Source organism: Ailuropoda melanoleuca, chromosome 20 (genome assembly GCF_002007445.2).
Source record: "Ailuropoda melanoleuca isolate Jingjing chromosome 20, ASM200744v2, whole genome shotgun sequence".
NCBI classification, from domain to species: domain Eukaryota; kingdom Metazoa; phylum Chordata; class Mammalia; order Carnivora; family Ursidae; genus Ailuropoda; species Ailuropoda melanoleuca.
In genome coordinates, this window is record NC_048237.1 from 21,194,488 (window position 1) to 21,219,431 (window position 24,944).

The following is a 24,944-nucleotide window of genomic DNA, read 5'->3' on the forward strand; positions in this document are numbered from 1 at the left end:
ATTATGTTTGAACTTGCATTATCCAGCAACATTATTTATAAAGTGGTTTGGCATATGTAACTCAATTATCCTAAAACGTCACTTGCATTTAAACTGCATGAATTGGAGACTTCAAATAACTCAGCCTTTTCTCAGTGGGTCATTCTAAAGTAACTGTGTCATTCCTTCAAAAAATATCTCTTCCACACTTCAAAGAATTCAGCCTCACACCAGACACTCCAGCTCTTCAATTGTATCCGCTTAAGTTTCATTTACAAAAAGGAGAGAACGCTCACCAATTCACACTTCGCCTAAAACAAAGAAACGTCTATTATTAGCCCTAAATCTACAGGGCAGAATTCTCTTAGGTCCATGATGCCAACAACTTCAACCGCAAGTGAAACTGTCTTTGCAATCTCGGTCTCCAGGAGACTGAAAGGCTGCAGAGACGCGCAAGGATCCTGCAGGGAGACTGAGGTAGCAGAGAGAGCGGGAGGAGGGAAGGAGTAAGTGTCAGAGAGGAACTGCATTAGGAGACTTTGAGAACATACAAGGGAGGGGCGGTGAGATACAGGGAAAAACAGATTAAGTACGTTTTCAAAGAGAATTTAAAGTGATGAAAGTAAGGAAAGATGAAATAAAATCATTAACCTTTCACGACCAGAGGGTAAGCGAAGTAGGAAAAGGGGGGGGGGGGGGGGGCAGAGGGTAAGGGCCCCAAAGACCATAATTTGAAAGAAAGTACTCGAGCTATGAGCTTGGCCTTGGTCCGAATCTCAATTCAGGGTACGCGGACCGCAGGAGGAAAGGATCGAACTTACTCAGGGTTGTAGAAAGCAACGCATTTATAACGGTAACAAACCCTGCACAAGAAGATGTCGCCTCTCTCCCGGCTAGCTCCCGTTCATTTCTTTACCTCTTACTGCAGCACCAGCGTCACTCCGGCAAAACTCTGCCAAAGCCTGCGCCGCAGGAGGACAGCAAAAGGAAAATACCTGAGTCCCAGGAATCACGTCGGCAACGAAAGGAGGAGGAGTCGCGGACCCCTGGAGTCGGGGCAGAATCCTCACTCGTCTCCAGTCAAACCCCAAACCTTTCGGGTGGGGCGGGGATCTTCCGCTAGGAGCGGAAACGTCACTTCCGCTTAGTGCATTCACCCTTCTTTGCCTTCTCCGCTCTAGATACGTTCTCTACTTTCGCAACGTTCTCACTTCCTTTTCCAAGAGCCTGCGGCCTATTCGTAACACCTGACGTGGACTACATGACCCAGCATTCACCATGGCAGGTTGATTTCCGGGTCAAGAGGTCCGCGCTGGGTAGATCACCATGGAAGCCATCGGTTTGGTCACGTGGGGCCCCTGGTTACGCCCGGTGGCTGCTGTGGGGTCTGGCGTTCAGGCAGGGGCCATTTTGCCGAAGGCAACTTCCCGGGGGCGGTTTGGCAGTTAACTGAAGTTGTTCCTTTTCTTCCTCTACAGCTTGGGGCTTGGAGAGGAACTGGAAGGCTGGGCTCCATCGAGCCCTTCAGAGACGATGGTTTCCGTCAGCCTCTGCCGCCTGACGACCCTCCATGGCGGCGGTGCCCTCTGCGCTGCTCCTGCTGCCGCAACTTCCAGCCCTCTGTGCCTATCGCCTCCAGAGCTGCAGTCCTTCCACCCCAGAGACTGATGATAATCGAGCTGGGGGCACCATGAGAGGCGAGAAAAACTATTGCCGTGGAGCTGCCGGAGACCACAGTTCCTGCCCGCCGACACCTTCGCCTCTGGCCTCGACCCTTTTGATACCCGCGGAGGCAATCACAAGTAGTTGGTCTGGGTGTGGAAGTGGTTTGTCAGGGGGAGATGAAGAGGAGACTCGGCTTCTACAACTCCTCCGGACTGTGCCAGATCCTTCTGAGGCCTTCCAGGCTTTGCAGGCTGCTTTGCCGCGGCGGGGCGGTCGACTCGGCTTCCCCCGACGGAAGGAAGCATTGTATCGGGCCCTGGGCCGAGTGCTTGTGGAAGGAGGTCGTGATGAGAAGCGACTCTGCTTGCAACTCCTCTCGGACGTTCTCCGGGGTCAGGGGGAGGCAGGCCAGCTGGAGGAGGCCTTTAGCTTAGCACTTCTGCCTCAACTAGTTGTCTCCTTACGAGAAGAGAATCCAGCCCTACGGAAAGATGCACTACAGATCCTACATATATGTCTGAAACGTAGTTCTGGACAGGTGCTGAGAACGCTTGTACAACAAGGACTGGAAAGTACGGATGCCCGGCTTCGAGCTGCCACAGCACTGCTGTTCCCTATCTTGCTTACTCCTGAGGATTTGTTGTTCAACCTAGATCTCACAGAGGTAATAATATCCCTAGCCAGAAAGCTTGGCGATCAGGAGATAGAAGAAGAATCTGAGACTGCTTTCTCTGCACTTCAGCAAATTGGGGAACGACTTGGCCATGAGAGATTTCAGTCCTATATCTCTCGCCTGCCATCTGCCCTGCGGAGACACTACAATCGCCGCCTGGAGTCCCAATTTGGAAGTCAAGTTCCTTATTATTTGGAACTTGAAGCTTCTGGATTTCCTGAAGATCCTCTCCCCTGTGTAGTGACTCTTTCGAACAGCAATCTTAAATTTGGGATTATTCCTCAAGAGCTGCATTCAAGATTGTTAGATCAGGAAGACTATAAGAACCGGACTCAGGCCGTTGAGGAATTAAAACAGGTGATGGGAAGATTTAATCCTAGTTCTACCCCTCATTCCAGTCTTGTCGGTTTCATTAGCTTGCTGTATAATTTGTTAGATGATTCTAACTTCAAAGTGGTTCATGGCACACTTCAGGTCCTGCATTTACTGGTTATTCGCCTTGGAGAGCAGGTACAACAGTTCTTGGGACCGGTTATAGCAGCTTCTGTCAAAGTGCTGGCAGACAACAAGTTGGTAATCAAACAAGAATACATGAAAATCTTTCTCAAGCTAATGAAGGAAGTAGGTCCTCAGCAGGTGCTTTCTTTACTTCTGGAACATCTCAAACATAAGCATTCCAGAGTGAGAGAGGAGGTAGTGAACATTTGCATCTGCTCCCTCCTGACCTATCCCAGTGAGGATTTCGATTTACCGAAACTGTCTTTTAATCTTGCTCCAGCACTTGTAGATAGCAAACGCAGGGTACGCCAAGCAGCTCTTGAAGCCTTTGCTGTGTTGGCATCGTCAATGGGCTCAGGTAAAACCAGCATCCTTTTCAAAGCCGTGGATACTGTTGAGCTGCAAGATAATGGAGATGGAGTGATGAATGCTGTGCAGGCCAGATTGGCTAGGAAAACCCTCCCAAGGTTAACAGAACAGGGATTTGTGGAATATGCAGTACTTATGCCATCATCTGCCCAGGGTACGTCAAGCCATCTGGCACATGGAGCAGATACAGACTGGCTTTTGGCTGGTAACAGAACTCAGAGTGCACACTGTCACTGTGGTGACCACACAGGGGACAGCATGCAAATTTATGGATCTTACAGTCCGACTATCTGTACCCGAAGGGTATTAAGTGCAGGAAAAGGAAAAAATAAATTACCGTGGGAAAATGAGCAGCCTGGAGTCCTGGGAGAAAACCAGACCTCCAATTCCAAGGACATAGAACAGGTATGCATTTTTTCTAATTGTCTTGAATTGAAACTAGAAAGAATTTAAAGTGAAAATAGGCCGCTAATGACTTAAGGGTGAGGCTGCTTTAGGATTGTTATGCTTTGTTTTTAATTTGGTTTGAATGGTGACGTGGATATCTATTATAATGGTACAGATCATGTGGGAACATTTATTAGGCTTACTGCTTGATGGATTTCATTGAATTTGAGGCACAATATGATAGTGACAATACCTGGATTTCAGTTTTGGCCTGTCAGTGTGGCATATCAGTTATCTCATCCATTTGAAAGCAAGTGCAAATACCTTGTTGTTTCCTTCCTAAATATTTCCACATATCTCTTCTACCAATGGCATTTTCCTTTATCACATTATTAACACACCTCAGAAAATCAATAGTAGTTCAGTAATATCTAATATATACTCTATTTAAATTTCTCCAATTGTCCCTTAAAAAGTGTTTTATAGTATTTGTTTTACTTTTGTCATCCAGGTTCCAGTCAAGGTTCATGTGGTTACTATGTCTCTTACCTAGAACAATATGCCTACTTGTTTGTTTCTTTGTTTTTTCGTGACATTGACTTATTTGAAGAATTTGGGTAATTGTAGAATTTTCTACATTTCTCAATTTATCTGATTGTTTCTTTATGATTACATTCAAGATAAGCAGTTTTAGCAAAAATGTTACATAGGAGATGGTGTGAACTTCACATGACATCACGTCAGGAGACATATAATATCGTCCTGCTACTGGCGAGCTGAATTTTACCATTTGGTTAAGGTAGTGATAACCAGATCACTCTGTGGTAAGGTTTATCTTTCTCTTCATAATTAGCACATGATCTGCAGGATGATACTTTGAGACCCTATGAATAACCCAACAACCTTTCAGCCACTGTTGTTAGCATCCAGTAATGATCCTTACCTATTCCATTTGTTATATCAAGGGCTACAAAGAAAGGTACCTGTTTTTTTATTCTTACACTCTGTTATCTGGCATTCTTTTTTGTTCTGTGTTAAGTATATCAGTATTCCTTTTGTTGCTAAAATTGGCTCAAAGTTGACCAGTGGCTGACTTTCAATGTCCTTTGAGGTGACTCTTTAGTCTTTGAAGACTTCCTCAACTTAAACATACAGGATGCCCGGGCTTACCTCGTACCTTTTCTTGTGGCAGACCTGAAATCAGCCATTTTTTCAAGAGCGCTAACACTGCTTTTTTCATTAAGAGTAGAATTTAAAAATCAAAGTTTAGGTATAAATGTACTCATTGCTAGTGTTTACCATTGTGGATTGGTCCACCATTGTGGACAGAACCAGGGAATACCTTTTTTTTTTTTTTTTAATCGTATTGATACTTCTGGTTCAAATCCAGCACTACAGGGTTTTTCCTCATTTTCCTTTAATCCATATTTATATCTCCCTTCTCCCACGGTAAAACCCTGGTTCCCAGTGTCATTCATATTCATATGCTATATCCCATAATATACAAAAAAGTAATTACTACACCAATTACGTAACGAGTAACTACCTACTAAAGGTCAAGATTTCTTTGCAGTTCTTTTTATACTTAGAATTATCCCGCAGAGTTTTATTTTCAAACTCTTCTCAAATGAATTGTTTTTTGGGTGATTATGATTTAAACGGTGTGGTAAAAGATGAATAAGTTTTACTAAGTGTGGATGGATCCTGGTGAATTTCAGATGGAGGAAATATGTGTTGAGACACTGGAGGGGCACCTGGGTGACTCAGTCGGTTAAGTGTCTGCCTTTGCCTCAGGTCATGATCTTAGGGTCCTGAAATTGAGCCCCACATCAGCTCCCTGCCTGGGAGGGGGGAGGGGAGGCACTGCTTCTCCCTCTCCTTCTGCCCCTCCCCTCCACTCACATTCTGTCTCTAGCTTTCTCTCTCTCAAATAAATAAAATCTTAAAAAGAGAGAGAGACTGCTTTTTGAAAGGACTTAGCAAATTAATAAGAAATGGTGAGTTTTTGCACATCTGAAACTGGTGGAAGGTAGCAGAAGACGATACTAGAAATGTAGTCAGAAACAAAAATACAGACATATTTTTACAGAGTTTGTACTTTTTGCAGTAGACCTCAAATGGATGGAGGTGAACTAAGTATTCTTGTTCCTTCGAGTTCCAAAATTTGTTGATTTTTAAAAATAATTTTCAAACTTACATAATCTAGTTATGTGGTTATTCTCATGTATTTGTAAACATTACCTGGCAGTGAATAGTTTTCTGTAAGCATTGATATTAACACTGCTTGTTCTGTGTCAAATCTAAAATGTTAGTGTATTAAGATTCTGGTGCTAGCCAAAGTACCAAGAATCGGAAAATAAGTGCCTTTTTGAAATTGCAGTGTAGACATATGTTGCTTTTAAAACAAAACTTAATCCCAGAAATTAAGTTATACTTTGTTGCTCGTAAATGGTTTATAGAAGAACTACACTGGAATTTATCTTGAGGACAGGGATTAAATATTTAAATGTTTTTAGGTATGCTGTTTTTGAAGTATATATATACATATATATATATATTTAAAGATTTTATTATTTACTTGAGAGAGAGAGTAAGCATGAGCAGGGGGAGGAGGGGCAGAGGGAGAGGGAGAAGCAGACTCCCCACTGAGCAGGGAGTCCAGGACCCCAGGATCATGACCTAAGCTGAAAGGCAGATGCTTAACTGACTGAGCCACCCAGGCACCCCAAAGTATATATATTTTTTAATAAACATTTTTTGGAGCAGTTTCAGATTTGAAGCAAAACTGAAGAGAAAGTACAGAGATTTTCCTTATCCTTTCTGCCCCCACACATGCACAGCCTCCTGGACTGGCACCACAGTGGAACATTTATTGGAGTTGATGTAGATTGACATATCATTATCACCCAAAATCCATAGTCCATGCCCAGTGTTCACCATTGTAGTATTATACAGAATAGTTTCACTGCCCTGAAAATTTGTGCTCTGCCTCTTCATCCCTCCTTCCATCCCTCTCAGCAACCACGGATCTTACTGTCTCCATAGTTTTGCTTTTTCCAGAATGTCATGGCCCCTGGTCTGATTTGTGTTGGCTCTTGCCTAAGTTCTGCTTTAACATTTCCAGTCTGCTGTTAATCTGTTATTTCTCTCTTGTCCACATAAGGATTGGTTGGTGACATTAAACAGCAAAGCTTCCAGAAAAACTCATGAATGTTTACATTACGCACTCCTGGAGCTCATTTTGAAGATAGACTAGTTTGCTTTGAAAGATGATTTTTGTAGTGTAGTGTTAGGAAATAAGTTTACAAGAGGGAACTAGGGGCTACATTGGAGATCAAAGAATTTAGCTTCTAGTTTTGACAGTTATTTGAGACTACAGGGTTGTGGTTTTTTGTTTGTTTTTTGTGGGGTTTTTTTTTTCATGTTTTACTTTTTTTTTTTTTTTAAGCAATGTTTTGGGAAAATGCGTCACAATAGCAGCAATGTATAGGTTATGTTTTGTTTTGTTTCTTTCATTTTTTTTAGAGAAGCCAGAGACTGGAGACTTAGAAGATTAATTAGACTTACTCTTATTGGACTGCTTGCTGTGAGGTGTTGAGATTTATGACGATTAGCAAGGTATCAAGATTAGACTAGAAAGAAAATAATGGATGTAAGAGATATTTCAAAACATTTAGTGACCAAGTGTTGGAGGAGAGGGAGAAAAGGGGGATAACAGATTTAAATGAGGTGACCAAGCATAATACATCCATGAATACACATAGGAAGGCCCCAAACAAGGAAATTAATTTGGGGGAAAATGAATTTCAGGTGGAAGAAGATAGAATATGCCAGCTGAGTTTGAAGAATACTATTCAAGAGACAAGGAAAGAACTAGAGATGTAGATTTTGGAAGTCATGTATTGAAAAGTAATTGGTGAGACGGAATAGATAGGCTCTCCAGGAAAGGGCATCTAATAGAGCAAGAACAGTGTGCTTACGATGGTCTTGGCATACAGGCCCATTTAGGGAATAGCAATAGGATATAGAACCAAACAAGGCAAAGAGACAGGTGCCTAAGTGTTGGAAGTGAACCAAGAAAAAACAAAGTTTTAGAAGTGAAGCAGCAAGGTTCAGGAAGTACATCTGTATCATTAAATGCAGAAGAGGTTAAGGAGAAGGAAGACTGAAACATGACTTGTTCTTATACAGCTAGGGTGCTACTTGTAAAATAATTTTTGAAGGTACTTTTCTCCTAATTTTATCTTTCTGAATTTCCTCTTAATAATTTTTCTTTTTTTTTTTTTTTTTTTTTTAAAGATTTTATTTATTTATTTGACAGGGATAGAGACAGCCAGTGAGAGAGGGAACACAAGCAGGGGGAGTGGGAGAGGAAGAAGCAGGCTCACAGCGGAGGAGCCTGATGTGGGGCTCGATCCCACAACGCCGGGATCACGCCCCGAGCCGAAGGCAGACGCCCAACCGCTGTGCCACCCAGGCGCCCCACCTCTTAATAATTTTTCTGATTATAAAAAATTATATCTACTCATTATAGAAAATTTGGAAAATATAAAAAAGAACAAAGAAGAAATTTAGATTTTTCAGTAATCTCACTACTGAGAGAGGTATGCTCTGAGTGTTTTGTTGCCTGATTCTTTTTTCCATACACAGAGGTCCCTCCTTTCATTTATTCACCTACTTTACCGTGAACATCAAATAACCTGTAGAAGGATCTTTAATGCCTATTTAATATTATATCATATCATATCATGGGCTATTTAATTGCTCTCTTACTTTTGAATATTTAGACTTTTTAATTCTGTTTCCCCCCTACCATTTAGACGATTATTTTTGTGCCCTGACAAATCAAATCACTGATAACCAATTCCCTGTGATATTCTAACTTTGCATCTCCTTTTTTGTTTTTATGAGTGTTTTAATGAGTTGGTGGGGTCAAGTAATCAGGTTGGCTAGCTGACTGCCATATTAGCTATATTTTTCCTAACAGATTTCTCTACAATGTAATGAGAGTCATAGTAGTCACTAACCTAGACTGAAAAATAAGGAAAATACTTGCTTCATGTGTATGTAGTTACTAGGTCTGTAGCTTTTTTGGGATGGAGGATTTGGTTATTGGAACGTCACTGGGACATGGAAAAGAGTGGTTTTAGAAGAATGTTATAGAAAACAAAGTTAAAAGTTTATGAAGTGAGTTGATAAGGAAATACAGGCAGTAAGCATTTATTCAACATCTTTTTGATCATCCACTATGTGTAAAGCCAAGTACGAGCTTATCGCCTACTCTTTAAAGCACTGCCTAGCATGTTTTCCTCTTTCGTTATTTAGCATCCTGAGCCACGCGCTCTTTCTTCTCAATGATGGTAAGCACTAGGATGATACAAACTGTTTCTTTTTTTTTTTTTTTTTGCAACAGTACTAATCATAGTGCTGTATCCACAATTAGTATCAATAAATATCTGTTAAGTGAGAAAACATCTAAGGGTTTGACAGTGAAAGAAAAGACCAAGCAAGATAATAGCAGGATGAGTTATTACTGTGTTTTATTTTAAAATAGGAAACACTTGATTTGAGACAGGCAGAAAAAGGAGCCACCTATGAGTTAAACATGCCTACTCTGGGTCTTGTACTGTGATAGATGCTAAATATGCAAAATACATAAGATTTGGTCCCCGTAAGCATATTTGAGAGAGAGAGAGGCAAGGAATTAATGTTCCTAAATAAGGGCTGTGAATGAGTCAAGAACACAGGTGTATATATAGGGAGCTTAGCTGTGGAACAGAGAAGGAAGTCTTTTCCTCTGGAACTGACGGAAAAACAAAAGGAAGGTGACAGGATACAGAAAAATTCTGAGATAGCAAGAAGAGTGTGTTTTATTTTTAAGTCAAAAGAAAGGAAAATATGAGCTCTAGAACAGTGCTTATTAAACTTTAATGTGCATATGAATTGACTCAGGATCTTGTTAAAGTACAGATTCTGATTCATTATTTCTGGAATGGGTTCTGAGACCACATGTCTAATAAGCTCCTAGGTGTTGCTGATGCTCTGATTTGTGAACCACATATTGAGAGCAGGGCTCAAATAATATTAAGCTTCCATATTCTGGTAAATAAGAGGCAAGCTGAAAATGGAAAGTAAAGGGTCAAGGATCTGAAGAATGTGGGAAAGATTTAGAATACTTAATATGATCGGGGCATCTGGGTGGCTCAGTTAAGTGTCTGACTCTTGATTTCAACTCAGGTCATGATCTCAGGGTTGTGGGATAGAGCCCCGAGTTGGGCTCCATGCTCAATGAGGAGTCTGCTTGAGATTCTCTCTCTCCGTTCCTACCTTGCTCGCTCTAAAATAAATAATATGACAAATTTAAAGGTCAAAATTATTAAGCTGCGCTAATGTATTTGGTGTGAATTAATCCTAAAACTTGAGATATTTCTTAGACGTTCAATTGTTTCTAATAAGTAGTCTTTGATTTTCTTTTCAAAATATGATTGGAATGTCTGAAAGAGAAAAAACTCTTAATTTAAGCATGTCAAAATCATGAACAGCCTGAAGATCATATCTAATGTCATTACAGATATTAGATTGTTTTCAATAAATAGTCATTGATTTTTTTTTCTTTTTTTCCTATTTTAATTTTTTTTGAGTAATCTCAAGTGTTGCATACTCTATGACTGAACCAGCCAGGCATCCCTGATTTTCTTTTTTAAATTTTACTGGCGGTCTAAAGAGTTTGAAAAACTTTTAGTTTTAATGCTTGTCAAAATCCTGAACAACCCAAAAGCATATCTATTCTGTGTAGCTGATCTATTTAAAACCTTAAAAACAATTTTAAAATAAATTTTTAAATCTTAAAAACATATTAAATAAGACGATGTATATTTATATATATTTTTCCATCTTGAAAAAAAGCTGTAACAATGCCCTTGATAAATGGACAGTACGTATCCATTACCTTGTATACACATTTTTTTTTTTAAGATTTTATTTATTTATTTGACAGAGATAGAGACAGCCAGCGAGAGAGGGAACACAAGCAGGGGAGTGGGAGAGGAAGAAGCAGTCTCCTAGCGGAGGAGCCTGATCTGGGGCTCAATCCCATAACGCCAGGATCACGCCCTGAGCCGAAGGCAGACGCTTAACTGCTGTGCCACCCAGGCGCCCCTGTATACACATTTTTATTTCCCTGTAACTTTTTTACCTAGGACCATGTCAGCTGTATATATTAAATACAACCTTATTCAAAGAAACCAACTTTCTTTCCTCATAGATACAGAAAAAACTAAAAGTCATGTAACCAAGAATTATCTTTCATTCTCTCTATGAGTACATATTTCATATCCTTTTACAGTGATTTAAGTGGCAATAATAAACATGTATTTAACATCATCCAAAGGCATTTATATATTGTTTAATCGATGGTTATTCAATAATGTGTAAGAGACAAGGGTAAATGAAAAATACATTTGGTGATCACTGATTTGCGTTTTTATCTTACTTTTAAGTTCAGAATCTAAAGATTTTTCATTAATTCAATTTTATATTGGTCTAAAATCTTAAAGTTAACTAAGGGTTTAAAAACCATAACACAAGCCAATATATTAATCCTTATAGGATTTGTGGCATTATAGGAATTGATCCCTTTTAATAAAGATATCTATTATAAAATTTAATTGAACTCATGATTTTACAATTTTTATTTTGAAAAGGAGTGATACTAGCATATCCAACCTGTGAAGCCAGTGGAGGAAATTTAAGAAATTAGAGTTAGTTAGACTTTTCCTGAGAAGGTAAGTTCAACAAGTTTGCACAAACAATTGTATCATACTAACATGATTTTATATGGTGATTAAATCTGGGCAAAGACAGGGGCGCCTGGGTGGCACAGCGGTTAAGCGTCTGCCTTCGGCTCAGGGCGTGATCCCGGCGTTATGATCGAGCCCCACATCAGGCTCCTCTGCTATGAGCCTGCTTCTTCCTCTCCCACTCCCCTGCTTGTGTTCCCTCTCTCGCTGGCTGTCTCTATCTCTGTCGAATAAATAAAGTTTGCACAAACAATTGTATCATACTAACATGATTTTATATGGTGATTAAATCTGGGCAAAGACAAATAGCTGTTTTTAAATGAGTTTTATTTGTCCGAAATGCTATGTTTAAAAGGATTTTATGTGAACTTTTCCTATACAATGATATACCAGATATTAAAACTTTAAAGTTTAAGAACATTTTTTTTTCCTTGGTTAACCAAGGTCATTAATTAAACTCACAGCTAGTCTGTGTTTTCCCATGAATGTACAGCTTTTGGCAAGACCGATTTTCCTTAAATAAACAGTGCATTCAAATCATAAGAAGTAAAGAAATCTTAGAAGTCTTGGGTTTTATTTAGTTTAATGTGATAGAAGCACTTACCCTCTTAAAAGATTTTAGTATGTCAGTTGAAACAAAATGTTGTTTCAATTGATTTTATTCTGTTTGATACAATCTATAGATAGACATGATATACCAATCTGTTTGCTCAAAAATATTTTATATTCATAAAATGGAAAAATTTTACCTTCTGAATAACTTAGAGCATTTAATTATGATAAAGCAGCAAAATTTAAGATAGAAGCAGGTGCCAGTCTGTTGATGTTGACCAGCTAAAGAAACAAAAACACTTAATCACATTAGATTCATCATCGTTGTATATGTTGGTTTTAAACATATCTACCACAAATTCGTTGAGATTCTTTCCCTGAAGAGTTGCAATCCAATTCCCTTCTATTTGTCTGGACTTAATGACTCAATTCTAATAAACAAAGTAGAAATAATGGTGTGTGACTTCAGAAACTAGGTCATAAAAAGGCACAGCAACTTCCATCTTGATTGCTGTCTTTCTTAGATCGCTTGCTCTGGAGGAAGCCAGCTCCCAGATCATGAGCAGTCCTCTGGAGAGACCCAGATGGCAAGGAGCTGAGGCCTCCTGCCAGTAGCCACTGAGTGAACTTCAGTGATCTTCCACTCTCAGTCAAGCCTTCCATTGGCCTATGCAGTATCTTGATTGCAGCCTCCAAAATATGTGAACATAAACAGAACACACCCAAACGAGATTGCAGATTCCCTATTAGCTGCCTCCTACCCAGGATACTATCATCCAGCAGAAATCACATAATAGAAACAAAACCCATCTCTACCACTGCTGCCATGTGTGTGGACATTATTGTCCATGTGTTCAATTAAAGTCAGAACCAGAAAGAGGCTTTACCAAGAATCAGATTCACTGTGCAAGAGCCACATTGCTCAGTTCGTTATATGAGGAAGGGTTAACTGAGGACTCAAGGGCCCAAGTCTCAGAAAAGGTACGCTTTCAGGCCGTGTGTTTGATTCTTATTTTGGACTTAGGAAGCCAGCATATTAGTGAAATTTCCAGAAATAAACATTAAGCAAGGAGTAAGAAATACTTAGTTTGTTATTTTGCGATGCAGTTTGTGTTCTTACACAACAGAGTGAGCAATTTGGCTAAATAAAGGAAAAACCAGAAATAGTCTTGTTTGCATATTTTGTGGGTAAACTGGTTATCTGACAGCTACAAAAAGTTTGGTTTAGGTATTCTGCCTTTGTGTAGGAAGCCTAAGGATACCAAAGAAACCATTTTGGTTGTTTTAAAAAGATATTTTAGCTGTGTAACATGTGATAACATTTCTCAGGTCCACCAGTCCCCTTCAGTCAGTACTGCTACCTTAAGCCATATGTGCACCATTTCCCTCATTGGAATTTCTTCCTTATCATTAAAAAAATTTTTTTGGAAGCAACCAAATGTTCCATAATAGGAGAGCGGCATGTCTAGTCAATGGAATGTTATGCAGCCTTTAAAATTTCACAAGGATATGTGCATAACAATGTCCAGTACAAGAGTATAATAGTGAAAAGTTGTGACAAAGAAAACGTCCATCAGTAGTGAACTACGAGTTCAACAATAATGTGAAATACTGGGAAACCATTAGAAAGAATAAGCAGATATGTATGGATTAACATGGAAGGATGTCTACAATATGATGAGCACTTACTGTGTGCCAGAGTATCATGTGATCTAGTTTTGTTTCTTAAGAATAGGTTATTGAGGGGTGCTGGGTGACTACCTCGCTTAAACCTGGACTCCTGATTTTGGCTCAGATCATGATCTCAGGGTTGTGAGATTGAGACCCTGGCCTGGCTTCACACTGAGCAGGGAGTGTGCTGGAGATTCTCTCCCTCTTCCTCTGCATGCACACCCCCCCAGCCCCGCTCACATGTGCATGCACTTTCTCTCTAAAATGAATGGGGGGGGCGCCTGGGTGGCTCAGTTGTTAAGTGTCTGCCTTCGGCTCAGGTTGTGATCCCGGTGTTCTGGGATTGAGCCATGCATCCGGCTCTCTGCTCTACTGGGAGCCTGCTTCTTCCTCTCCCATTCCCCCTGCTTGTGTTCCCTCTCTTGCTGGCTGTCTCTCTCTCTGTCAAATAAATAAATAAATAAAATCTTTAAAAAAATAAAATAAAATAAAAAATAAAATGAATGGATAAATCTTTTTTAAAAAATAGCTTTTGGAAGCATGTTTATATATAGAAAAAGACCTATTAACAGAGTTCATCAACAGAATTCTGATGAAAGAGGTACCAAAGAAGAATTTTATATCTTATTTACTTATATATATTTTTTGCATTTGTTACAATAAGCAGTACTACTTTTGTAATTAAAGTTTATAGTACTTATGAGCGGTTTTAACAACATGGGAAATACTTTTATGATAACGTTAAGTGCAAAAGTGGGATATAAAACTTCATATCTAGTAACACAACCCTGTTTTCTTCAAGTGTGCATAAAAAGTGATTTGAAAAACACAAAGATGTTTCAGAAGGAGAAATCAGAATAAACTTAAAAAAAATTTTTTTTTTATTTTAGAGAGAGAGGGTGCATGAGCAAGTGAGCAAGTAGGAGCAGAGGGAGAGAGAATCTTCAGAGGCTCCATGCCCAGCATGGAGCCCAGCGCAAGGCTCGATTTCACAGCTCTGAGATCATGACCTGAGCCAAAATCAAGAGTTGAGCGCTTATCCAACAGAGCCACCCAGGTGCCCCAGATACTTCAGATTTTTCTATAGCAAAATTTATTAATTCCTGACTGACTTCCACATCCTTAAAAATTGAAAATTCCCCAGTCACACATATTCTCCATCACTGCCACTGCCTCCCGTAGTCCCATCCCCACCACCACCACTGGTTGTTGTATATATCTGGCATACACACTAATGTTCTGTTCTCTAAGCAGAAATTAATGACAGGGTAAATCTAATATAAAATGTATTCCAGGGATACCTGGGTGGCTCGATCAGTTACGTGTCTGCCTTCAGCTCAGGTCATGATCCCGGGGTCCTGAGATTGAGTCCCACTTTGGGCTTCTTGCTCAGCAGGGTGCCTGCTTCTCGCTCTGCCTGCTGCTCCCCTTGCTTGTGCTTTCTCTCTCTCTCTCTCTGTCTCTGACAAATAAATAAAATCTTTAAAAAAAAATGTATTCCAGGGATGCCTGGGGGTTAAGTGTCTGAATCTTGATCTCAGAGTCATGAGTTCAGGCCCTGTGTTGGGCTCCTCCCCACCCCAGGCATATGGAGCCCACCTAAAGAAAAAAAATGAATTCCCTACTGTAGGATTATTTCTGGATTTCTCACTATTTAACTGGGTTAGTATGTCTTTTAATGTATCTAATCAAAGATTGACATAATTGGTTTCATTTTTATCCCATTTAATATAAACCACTGTATAATCAGTCATATAAATTATAATATACTTTGAGAAAGGTAAGTCAGGTCTTTTTCATTTGAGGCATTATTTATTTTTCTTTGGTATTTTCTGGGTTAATTTTTGAAGATGTTAACTGGTTTTTCACAAAATTTGTTGAGGAATAGCAAGTTATCTGAGAATTTGGAAGTTCATAGTCTTACCTTGTAATAGTCAAGTAGCTAAGAAGTTTTCAGATAGACATATCTTTAATTTTATTGTTCATCGTTATTCAATACTTGGCAAAGTTTGCAAAGAAGCATACTGAGAAAGCTGATAGTTCACCACATGTCTAGATTTGATTGTGTCTGTAAGCTCCAAATAAAAATTTAGCCAGTAAGTATAATTTTTGTTCACTCAACTTTTTTTTTAGTTTTTAAGTTTATTTATTTATTTATTTATTTTTAAATAATTAAATAATTTCTATACCCAACGTGGGGCCTGAACTCACAACCCCAAGATCAAGAGTCACATGCTCTTCTGACTAAGCCAGCCAGGCACCGCTGTTCACTTAATTTTTTAAATATGCTATAGCCATATTGAATGTGAAGTGATCCAGAACAATTGAGGTCATCATTGGTGAAGAATTCTGAACACTTGAATCATGCTCTCATTTAGTTCTTTAACTGTGATTGTTCTTTAACTTCAGAATTCTATCCTGGCACTTTTATACTTTAAGGCTCAAAAGGGGCATGTGAATTACTCAGCTATCAGAAAGAACGAATTCTCAACATTTGCTGCAACATGGACGGCACTGGAGGAGATAATGCTAAGTGAAATAAGTCAAGCAGAGAAAGACAATTATCATATGATTTCTCTCATCTATGGAACATAAGAACTAGGATGATCGGTAGGGGAAGAAAGGGATAAAGAAAAGGGGGGTAATCAGAAGGGGGAATGAAACATGAGAGACTATGGACTATGAGAAACAAACTGAAGACTTCAGAGGGGAGGGGGTGGGGGAATGGGATAGACTGGTGATGGGTAGTAAGGAGGGCACTTATTGCATGGTGCACTGGGTGTTATACGCAACTAATGAAGCATCAAACTTTACATCGGAATCCGGGGATGTACTGTATGGTGATTAACATAATATAATAAAAAAAAATAAAAAAAAAAAGGGGCATGTGAAAAAAAAAGGATACTATAAAGTACTAGACATATATAAAGTATCAGGCACTTGGTTTTAGCTAAAAAAATCTNGGGGCATGTGAAAAAAAAAAGGATACTATAAAGTACTAGACATATATAAAGTATCAGGCACTTGGTTTTAGCTAAAAAAATCTATCGTAAGAAAATCTCCTAAAAGAACTGTGACATAAGTTACCACGTATACAATTTATTTGGGCTACAGAATATGGGTAGTAAATTTGCCACAGTAAGACTAGTAGAGTGGGGTGCTTACTGGTTCAGTGACCTTCAGTTGGCATTTACTGTGTAATAACTCAAGGATGGCATAGTATGACAGTCTACACTGCTGAATCAGAAATGTTCTTTGCTCTATTCAAGTTGTCTTCTTACTCTTTCTGTCATTTATATTCTTTCCTTCCTAGCTGCCAGATTTGTACTTTAGGAAGGTAAGGTACAGAAAAGGTTTGGGGTAAAATAATAAGAAAGCGGCAAAAATTCTCTGCCTTTGGCTCAGGGCGTGATCCCAGCGTTCTGGGATCAAGCCCCACATCAGGCTCCTCTGCTGGGAGCCTGCTTCTTCCTCTCCCACTCCTCCTGCTTGTGTTCCCCCTCTCACTGGCTGTCTCTGTCAAATAAATAAATAAAATCTTTAAAAAAAAAAAACGGCAAAAATTTGGCATTTCTATCATGGAATGAAAAATACTGTTAATGTACCATATGATATGTGGATGTTTATTTGTATCATTGTATATTTGATAAATTAAATTTTTTTTTAACCTGAATTTCATAATTGAGTCTAAATTCTGTCATATTTATTACCAAGTAGATGTAACACAAATTTGCTCATTTTTTATTCTCTTCTTACAGTTTTCAGCATATGATTTCATATCATCTCCAAAATTAAAGCCCTCTCAAGGAATGCCAGTAAATGATGATTTATGTTTTAGCAGAAAAAGAGTGTCAAGAAATTTATTTCAGAATAGTCGGGATTATAATCCAGATTCTCTTCCTGTATGTGCTTCTGGTAAGTAAAAGGTGCAGGTAATGGACGTGTTGAAACTAAGTTAAAGATTTCTCTAAACTTAATAATTCGTTTAAGAGCGCAGAAAACATATAATCTAGTAACAATTCAGATTCAATAAATATTTGTTAAAGATCTGATAAGAATGGGGTGCCTGGGTGGCATAGTTCATTGAATGTTCAACTCCTGATTTCGGCTTGGGTTGTGATTTCAGGGTTATAAGATCAAGGCCTGTGTCTGGCTGTGCACTGGGTGTGGAACCTGCTTGGGATTCTCTCTCACCCTCTCCCCCTCCTCCCACACACTTGTTTGTGCATGCTCACTCTCTCTCTCAAAAAAAAAAAAAAGAAAGAAAGGAAAAGAAAAGATCTGATAAGAATGGATACTTTGACATAATTGTCTCCTAAAACTCTGGAAGGGTTTCTCACTGAAAACCTTTAAGTAGGGCGCCTGGGTGGCTCAGTCTGTTAAGTGTCTGCCTTTGGCTCGGGTCATGATCCCAGGTCCTGGGATCGAGCCCCACATCAGGCTCCCTGCTCAGCAGGATGCCTGCTTCTCTCTCTTCCCCCACTGTTCCCTCTGCTTGTGTGTGCTCTCGCTCTCTCTTTGTCAAAAAAACCCCAAAAAACAAAACCTTAGGGAAAAAAAGAAGAAACCCTTTAAATAGTAATATAAGGCAGTATTTACTTAATCAACAATCCATATTTATTGAGTGTTTCCGATGTGTCAGATACTTTACTGGGTACCAGGATATGGCAATCAACAAAGGAGGGAAAACTTTCTCCCTAATAGATCTTGCATTCCAATTGGGGCAAAGCAGACATTAAATAAATGCAAAGCATAGTAGGTTAGATGGTGATAAATGCTGTGGAGAAAAATAAAACAGAGGAGAGGAATATGGAGGAAGGGCTATTTTAAATAATGTGATGAAGAAGGCCACATTCAGAAAGAGAATATGTGAAGCAAACCACACAAATATCAAGAGAGAAGAACAGATAATTCCAGAAAGAGGGAATAGTGCAGAGTACTGGACGTGTTTGAGAAAGATCAAAGGGGCTAGTTAGTCCGGAATGAAATCAGTAAGGGGAGGAGAAGTAGAAAATGAAATTGAAGAGGTAATAAGCATTCTTATTTATAAGGTCTAGTGGACTATTGAATGAACTCTGGCTTTTACTCTGAGTGAGGAACATTTTGAGAAAAGAAGTAACATCAGTTGCCTTATGTTTTCCAGGCTTGTTTTGGATGTTACATTTAAAATAGACCAAAGGAGGGGTGCCTGGGAGGCTCAGTAAGTCAAGCATCCAACTCTTGATTTTGACTCAGGTTATGATCTCACTGTGTTGAGATCCAGCCCCAGGTCTGGCTTCACACTCAGCAGCAAGTCTGCTTGAGATTCTCTCCCTCTCTCTCTCTCCACCCCTCCCACCCCCTCATCTCTTCAAATAAATAAATGTTTAAAAAATAAATAAAGTAGACTTAAGGAGGGCAAGGGTAAAAACAGGGTAGAGTTGATGGAGGTTTAACCAGGGTAGAAGTGAATGTAGTGAAAGTGATTAGATATTGACCATATGTCAAAGGTAGAGTTGATATGATTTGCCAGTGGATTGGGTGTGGAATGTGACAGAGAGAGAAGTGAAGAGTGCTGTAAGGTTTTGGCCAGAGCAACTGGAAAGATGTTTGCCTAAGTAAGTGTTACAGAAAGTAAGTATTATGGTAGTTTAGAGGACATGATCATTGTCATGGGCCATATCAGTTAGAAAGGGCACTGAAGAGATAATAATTATGCTGCATCTTTTGGGGATGTATATGATACAAGCAGTTAGAGGAGAATTATGAGGAGAGCAAAGGCTTACATTAGGAATGGGCTTGAGATATTCTAGGAGCTGTGTGAAGACAAGATTCATTTTAGATGGTTGAGAATAAATTTGTGCTAGGCTCAAAAATTTGAACTCATGCTTGTAAGCTATAGGGGACTAATGGAGATTGTTTTCATTAAGGAAAAAAGAAGCTAGGGTAATAAGGTTGTTTACAAATCAAATAGAAAGTAATAATCAGGAAAATATGACAACTGGATATAGAAGATGAAGAAAGGAATAGAGGAAGATTTCAAGATTTAGCACACAGGTAATTACAGAAAGGGTAATGTGTTGACAAAGCAAAGCCAGTTGGGAAGGAAAAATTGTTTATAAGGTAAAGACTGAGTTTGTTATAGTTGTTAACATTTATTTAATATCCAAATGATATCAGTTATTGAAATGTGTTGGCTATGAGCTCAGGCACAAAATTTAGAGAACATTGTTACCAGAGGAGAATTTATAGACCTTTATGCAGTAAAATTCCATAATATTTTCATATAAAATGACTATTACAAAGATTGTATAGTTTAATGTTTAGTAGAGAAAAAGAATTGCAAGAATATATCCAGTTATGCTCATACCATTAATTTGGATTTTTATAAGGCTCATGCTTTCTGTACTGTTGAGAGCTCTTACCTAGTTGTACAGATCTAAAACAACTGAAAAGTAAGACGTCATATAACGTGATGCTAGTTTGGATGATATGAATTATAAGTATTGTAGGGATTTTAGAAAGGAAAAGATGATAGGTATTGAAGTGGGTTGGGAAAACTCCAGGAAAAGTTGGACTTGAGCTAGACCTTAAAAAAGGGAGAGGTTTGTGATTGATTGGCAGTGAGGCAAGAGGGGGACTGTTCTATATAGATAGATAGGGAGAAAGTATAACCAAAGCATGAAGTGAAAATTAATTTTGAAGATGTCTAGTACATGAAGGATAAAGGAGCTTAAAATCATATGGAGAGAATTTTAAAAATCATAAAATTTCAGAACTATAAGGGACCCCTAGTAAGGAATAACCTTAACCAGCCAAGGGAATGGGAAAGCGTTCTTGGAAATATGCCCAGATAAGCTTGGAAACCATATGAATGCCGTGTTACATGTTAGGAAACAAAGTAGAGGGGCGCCTGGGTGGCTCAGTCCTTAAGCGTCTGCCTTCAGCTCAGGGCGTGATCCCAGCGTTATGGGATCGAGCCCCACATCGGGCTCCTCTGCAATGAGTCTGCTTCTTCCTCTCCCACTCCCCCTACTTATGTTCCCTCTCTCGGCTGGCTGTCTCTCTCTCTGTCAAATAAATAAATAAAATCTTAAAAAAAAAAAAAAAGGAAACAAAGTAGAAGAGTTCTGCAGTGCGACTGTTTTGTGCAGTATGTACTACAAATACCGGGAAGAAGGAAAACCACCCCGGGGAACAACAGATCTTGGTGAGGGTGAGGAGAAAGGGAAACTCTCTTACATTGTTGGTGGGAATGCAAACTGGTACAGCCACTTTGGAAGACACTGTGGTGATTCCTCAAAAAGTTAAAAATAGAACTATCCTGTGATCCAGAAATTGCATTACTAGGTGTTTACCCAAAGGTACAAAAATACTGATTCGAAGAGACATTGACTGATGCATGGATAAAGAAAATGTGGTATAGGTGTCTGGAGGGCTCAGTTGGTTAAGTGTCTCCCTTCAGCTCAGTCATGATCCCAGCATCCTGGGATCGAGCTGCGCTTTGGGCTCCCTGCTGAGCAGGGAATCTGTTCACCCTCTGCCCCTTCCCCCTGCTCGTGCTCTCAAATAAATAGAATCTTTTTTAAAAAAGAGATGTGATAAATATTATTTTATATGATAAATAATATATATTTATATTGATAAATATACACACACACACATACACACACAGAGTGAATATTACTCGGCCATAAGAGTGAAATCTTGCCATTTGCAATGATGTGGATGGAGTTCGAGAGTATTATGCTAAGCAAAATAAATCAGAGAAAGATAAATACCATATGATTTCACTCATATGTGGAATTTCAGAAACAAAACAGGTGAACATAGGGGGAGAAAAAAGAAGCAAACCATAAAACAGACTCTTAACTATGGAGAACAAACTGGGTTGCTGGAGGGAGGTTGGGGGGGATGGGTTAAATGGGTGATGGGTATTAAGGAGGGTACTTGTTGAGATGAGCACTGGGTATTGTATGTAAGTGATGAATCACTAAATTCTACTTCTGAAACTAATATTACACTGTATGTTAATACTGGAACTTAAATAAAAACCTGGGTGGGGGAAAGAAGGACCGCTAAGTCCGGAGAAATGTTCCACGGTGAGGGAGCATGTAGAAAGAAACTGTTTTTGTATATTTTTCCATATACGTTTCTTTGTACTTTTCCAGTGTCTCTTCTGTTCTATACCTCCTGATACTTAGATATGCTGGTAGCAAAAACTATGCCTTTCTTGCCTGCCTAGTTCACTGTACAGTTACGCCTGTAGTTATTCTTACATAAATGAAATCAATATTTCTGAAATTATATGTATTCATGAAATAAAGTTAATATTTATTTTTATGTTTTTTGCTTCCTTCCCTCCAAAGGGACTCTTCAGACAAATGTTTCTGGGAAATGTGGACAACTTGGATTTTCACAGATATGTGGGAAAACTGGCAGTGTGGATTCTGACTTACAGTACCTAGGGACAGCTAACAATCATCAAGATAAAGGTTTAAATTCCAACTTTATTTGGATACAAATGATTTATAAATATTATGTGGGATTTCCAGATGTAGCTTATATGTTATTTTGTGTAATTTTATTCATTGCAAAAAAAGAAAACAATGTTACATTTTTAATAACAATTTTAATAACATTTTTCATAACTTACCCTAAAATGTTAGATTTAATAATCTTAATGTAAATATGACTGGTGGAAATTAGAGAGTTTAGAAACTCATGGTGGAGATGAGCATTTTAAAACCAAGTAATTAAGAACATTAGTCATTAAAAAGTACCGTGTTAGCAGGAAACAATTACTTTCCATAGCAGTTTAATTTTTTTTTTCCTTTTTGAGAGAGACTGCCTGTGCTCGTTGCAGGGAAGAGAGAGAGAGAATCTTAAGCAGGCTCCACGGTGTGGAGCCACACAAGGCTCAGTCTCATGACCCTGAGATCATGATGTGAGCTGAAATCAAGAGTCAGGGATGCTTAACCGACTGAGCCATGTGGGCGTCCCAGCAGTTTTAACTTTCAAGGCTGTTTAGAATTAAGTCCCCTGTTAGTAACCATAACTTCCTGACTAGCTATCATTTCAGATATCTTATATGTCCCTAAGATACAGAACAAAAGGAAGGGCTTGAGGCTGGCTTGTCAGTTATATGAATTTTTGATTCAAAGAGGTTTCTTAAATGTCTGTGTTAATTAATAGCTTTATCAATTATTATTTAGAGGTAGGATCATATGAAATATTTCTAGAGGTATTTCAATTTTTGTTACATATCCTTTACTAAAGCTTTTTGAGTGATAGGGATGTACCTCTGTCTTTATTTGTCAATGAAAAGTAATGCTCATTTGAAATCAGTAAAGAAGATTTAGCTAATATAGTACTTAAATTTTAGCAACCCTTTCCTCCACCCACTACAGAGGGCCAGATGACGCCATAAAGTTTTTCTTTATGGTGTTATTCCCAATAAAACAGTTCATCTTCCTTAATGATAGAGATATTTCCTAAATTTCAACTAGATACCCTTGGGACTTGTGATTAGTAAAAGCATCAAGGAGTCTCTCTGTTGCTTAGTCTGTTCCTGTTTAGGATATCCCCAAATGATTACATTACCTGTGATAACTACCTCCACTCTCAGTGTTTAATCAGATCTTCATAGAGGCGCTGGTTTTCTGTAACCTCTCAGAATACCTGTAAGAGCAGCTACCAAAGGGATGTCAGGTTCTTCCAAAGTCAGCATTTAGCTTAATAGTAGGTTGTACGTTAAAAAGTCTATTAGGACCACCACCATGTCAACTAATATTCTCAGTGGGATTTCTGAAGACCCGGGTGTAGATGCCAGATCCCAAGCCACCCAGAAGCTTCCATCCCAGTTTTAAATGTTGCAATGATCCACACCAAACATTGGAAATGTTGGTATATTTTTTTGCATTCTTTTGGTTCTATTCTGTGCATTAAAAGATTTGATGTTTGAGTTCTTTGTAAGAAATATTTTGAAATCTCTTAATAAAAAGAATATGTAATAAATAACACATTAACATGGAAGCATCAGAATCTAATAGAGCATTGCAATTCAAATCGGGAAGCTGAAAGTTTTCATTCTACACGTAAATTTGTGACTACTTAAATCTCCTGTAGTCCCCTTTCCCACCCAAATAAGATTAGGTAGACGTAAAGGTCCTAACTATGTCATATATGAATTAAAAATAAATGATATAAAATTATATGTAGTTAAGTCTTCAGAAGAAAGTTTTGTTAGTATACATAAGGTAGATCTTATATTGTTGAAAATCTTCCAAAAAATACTAAAGGAAAATTTAAGGGAACCCTAAATGGTTACAAATAGATTTTCAAATTAATTGAGGAATAAAAAGAAAAGGTCAATATAAAGCAAGAAAAAATAATAAAACACACAATAAATAGAAAGCACAAAATAAGATGGTAGAATTAAAACCAAATATATCAGTAGTTAACCATAAATATCAATGGACAGAATTTACCTTTTAAATAACATAGGTGATCAGATTTTATTTTATTTATTAAAATTGAAATGCTGTTTTTTCTGGTTTATATTTTTTTCCATTTTTTAAAAAAGTTTTTAGTTAAATTCCAGTTAGTTAACATACAGTGTAATATTAGGTTCAGGTGTACAATGTAGTGATTCAACACTTCTGTGCATCAGCCGGCACTCATCACAGGTGTACTTCTTAATCTCCGTCACCTATTTAATCCCCCACCTGCCTCCCTTCCAGTAACCATCAGTTCTCTATAGTTAAGAATCTGTTTCTTAGCTTCCATCTCTCTTTTTTTTCCCCTTTGCTCATTTGTTTTGTTTCTTAAATTCCACATATGAATGAAATCATATTTGTATTTGTGTTTCTCTGATTGACTTATTTTGCTTAGGATAATACTTTCTAGCTCCATCCATGTCATTGCAAATGGCAAGGTTTTATTTTTTTTTATGGCTGAGTAATATCCTGGTTGTGTGTGTATGTGTGTGTCTACCACATCTTCTTTATCCATTCATCAATCTATGGACACTTGGGCTGTTTCGATAATTTGGCTGTTGTAGATAATGCTGCAATAAACATCATGGTGCGTGTATCCCTTTGAATTAATATTTTTGTATTCTTTGGGTAAATACCTAGTAGTGCAATTGCTGGATTGTAGGTAGTTCTATTTTTAACTTTTGAGGAACCTTTATACTGTTTTCCAGAGTGGCCCCACCAGTTTGCATTCCCACCAGCAGTACAAGAGGGTTCCCCTTTTTCCACAACCTCGCCAATACCTGTTACTTCCTATGTTGTTGATTTTAGCTATTCTGACAGGTGTGAGATATTAGCTCATTGTAGTTTTGATTTGCATTTCCCTAATGATCAGTG

General features: G+C 38.5%; 2 protein-coding genes across 11 annotated transcripts in view; one reads left to right on the forward strand and one right to left on the reverse strand.

Moving 5' to 3' along the window:
* Positions 1-1,110, reverse strand: part of KLHL28 (kelch like family member 28) — a 36,696-nt gene extending 35,586 nt beyond the window's left edge. Inside the window, exon 1 of one of the 2 annotated variants that reach the window (XM_011236699.3) lies at positions 975-1,110. The gene's annotated coding sequence lies outside the window, so the exon portion shown is untranslated. Of the gene's footprint in view, positions 1-895 lie in introns of both variants that reach the window. The other variant, XM_011236700.3, reaches the window with a different exon arrangement.
* Positions 1,111-1,299: 189 nt separating this feature from the next.
* Positions 1,300-24,944, forward strand: part of TOGARAM1 (TOG array regulator of axonemal microtubules 1) — a 71,913-nt gene continuing 48,268 nt past the window's right edge. For 8 of the 9 annotated variants that reach the window (XM_019809471.2, XM_011236694.3, XM_019809474.2 and 5 more), the window contains exons 1-3: positions 1,300-3,589; positions 17,352-17,508; positions 21,942-22,067. In XM_019809471.2, the coding sequence (XP_019665030.2) occupies positions 1,550-3,589; positions 17,352-17,508; positions 21,942-22,067 (2,323 nt within the window). In that variant the 5' untranslated portion in view covers positions 1,300-1,549. The remainder of the gene's footprint in view (positions 3,590-17,351; positions 17,509-21,941; positions 22,068-24,944) is intronic. The other variant, XM_019809473.2, reaches the window with a different exon arrangement.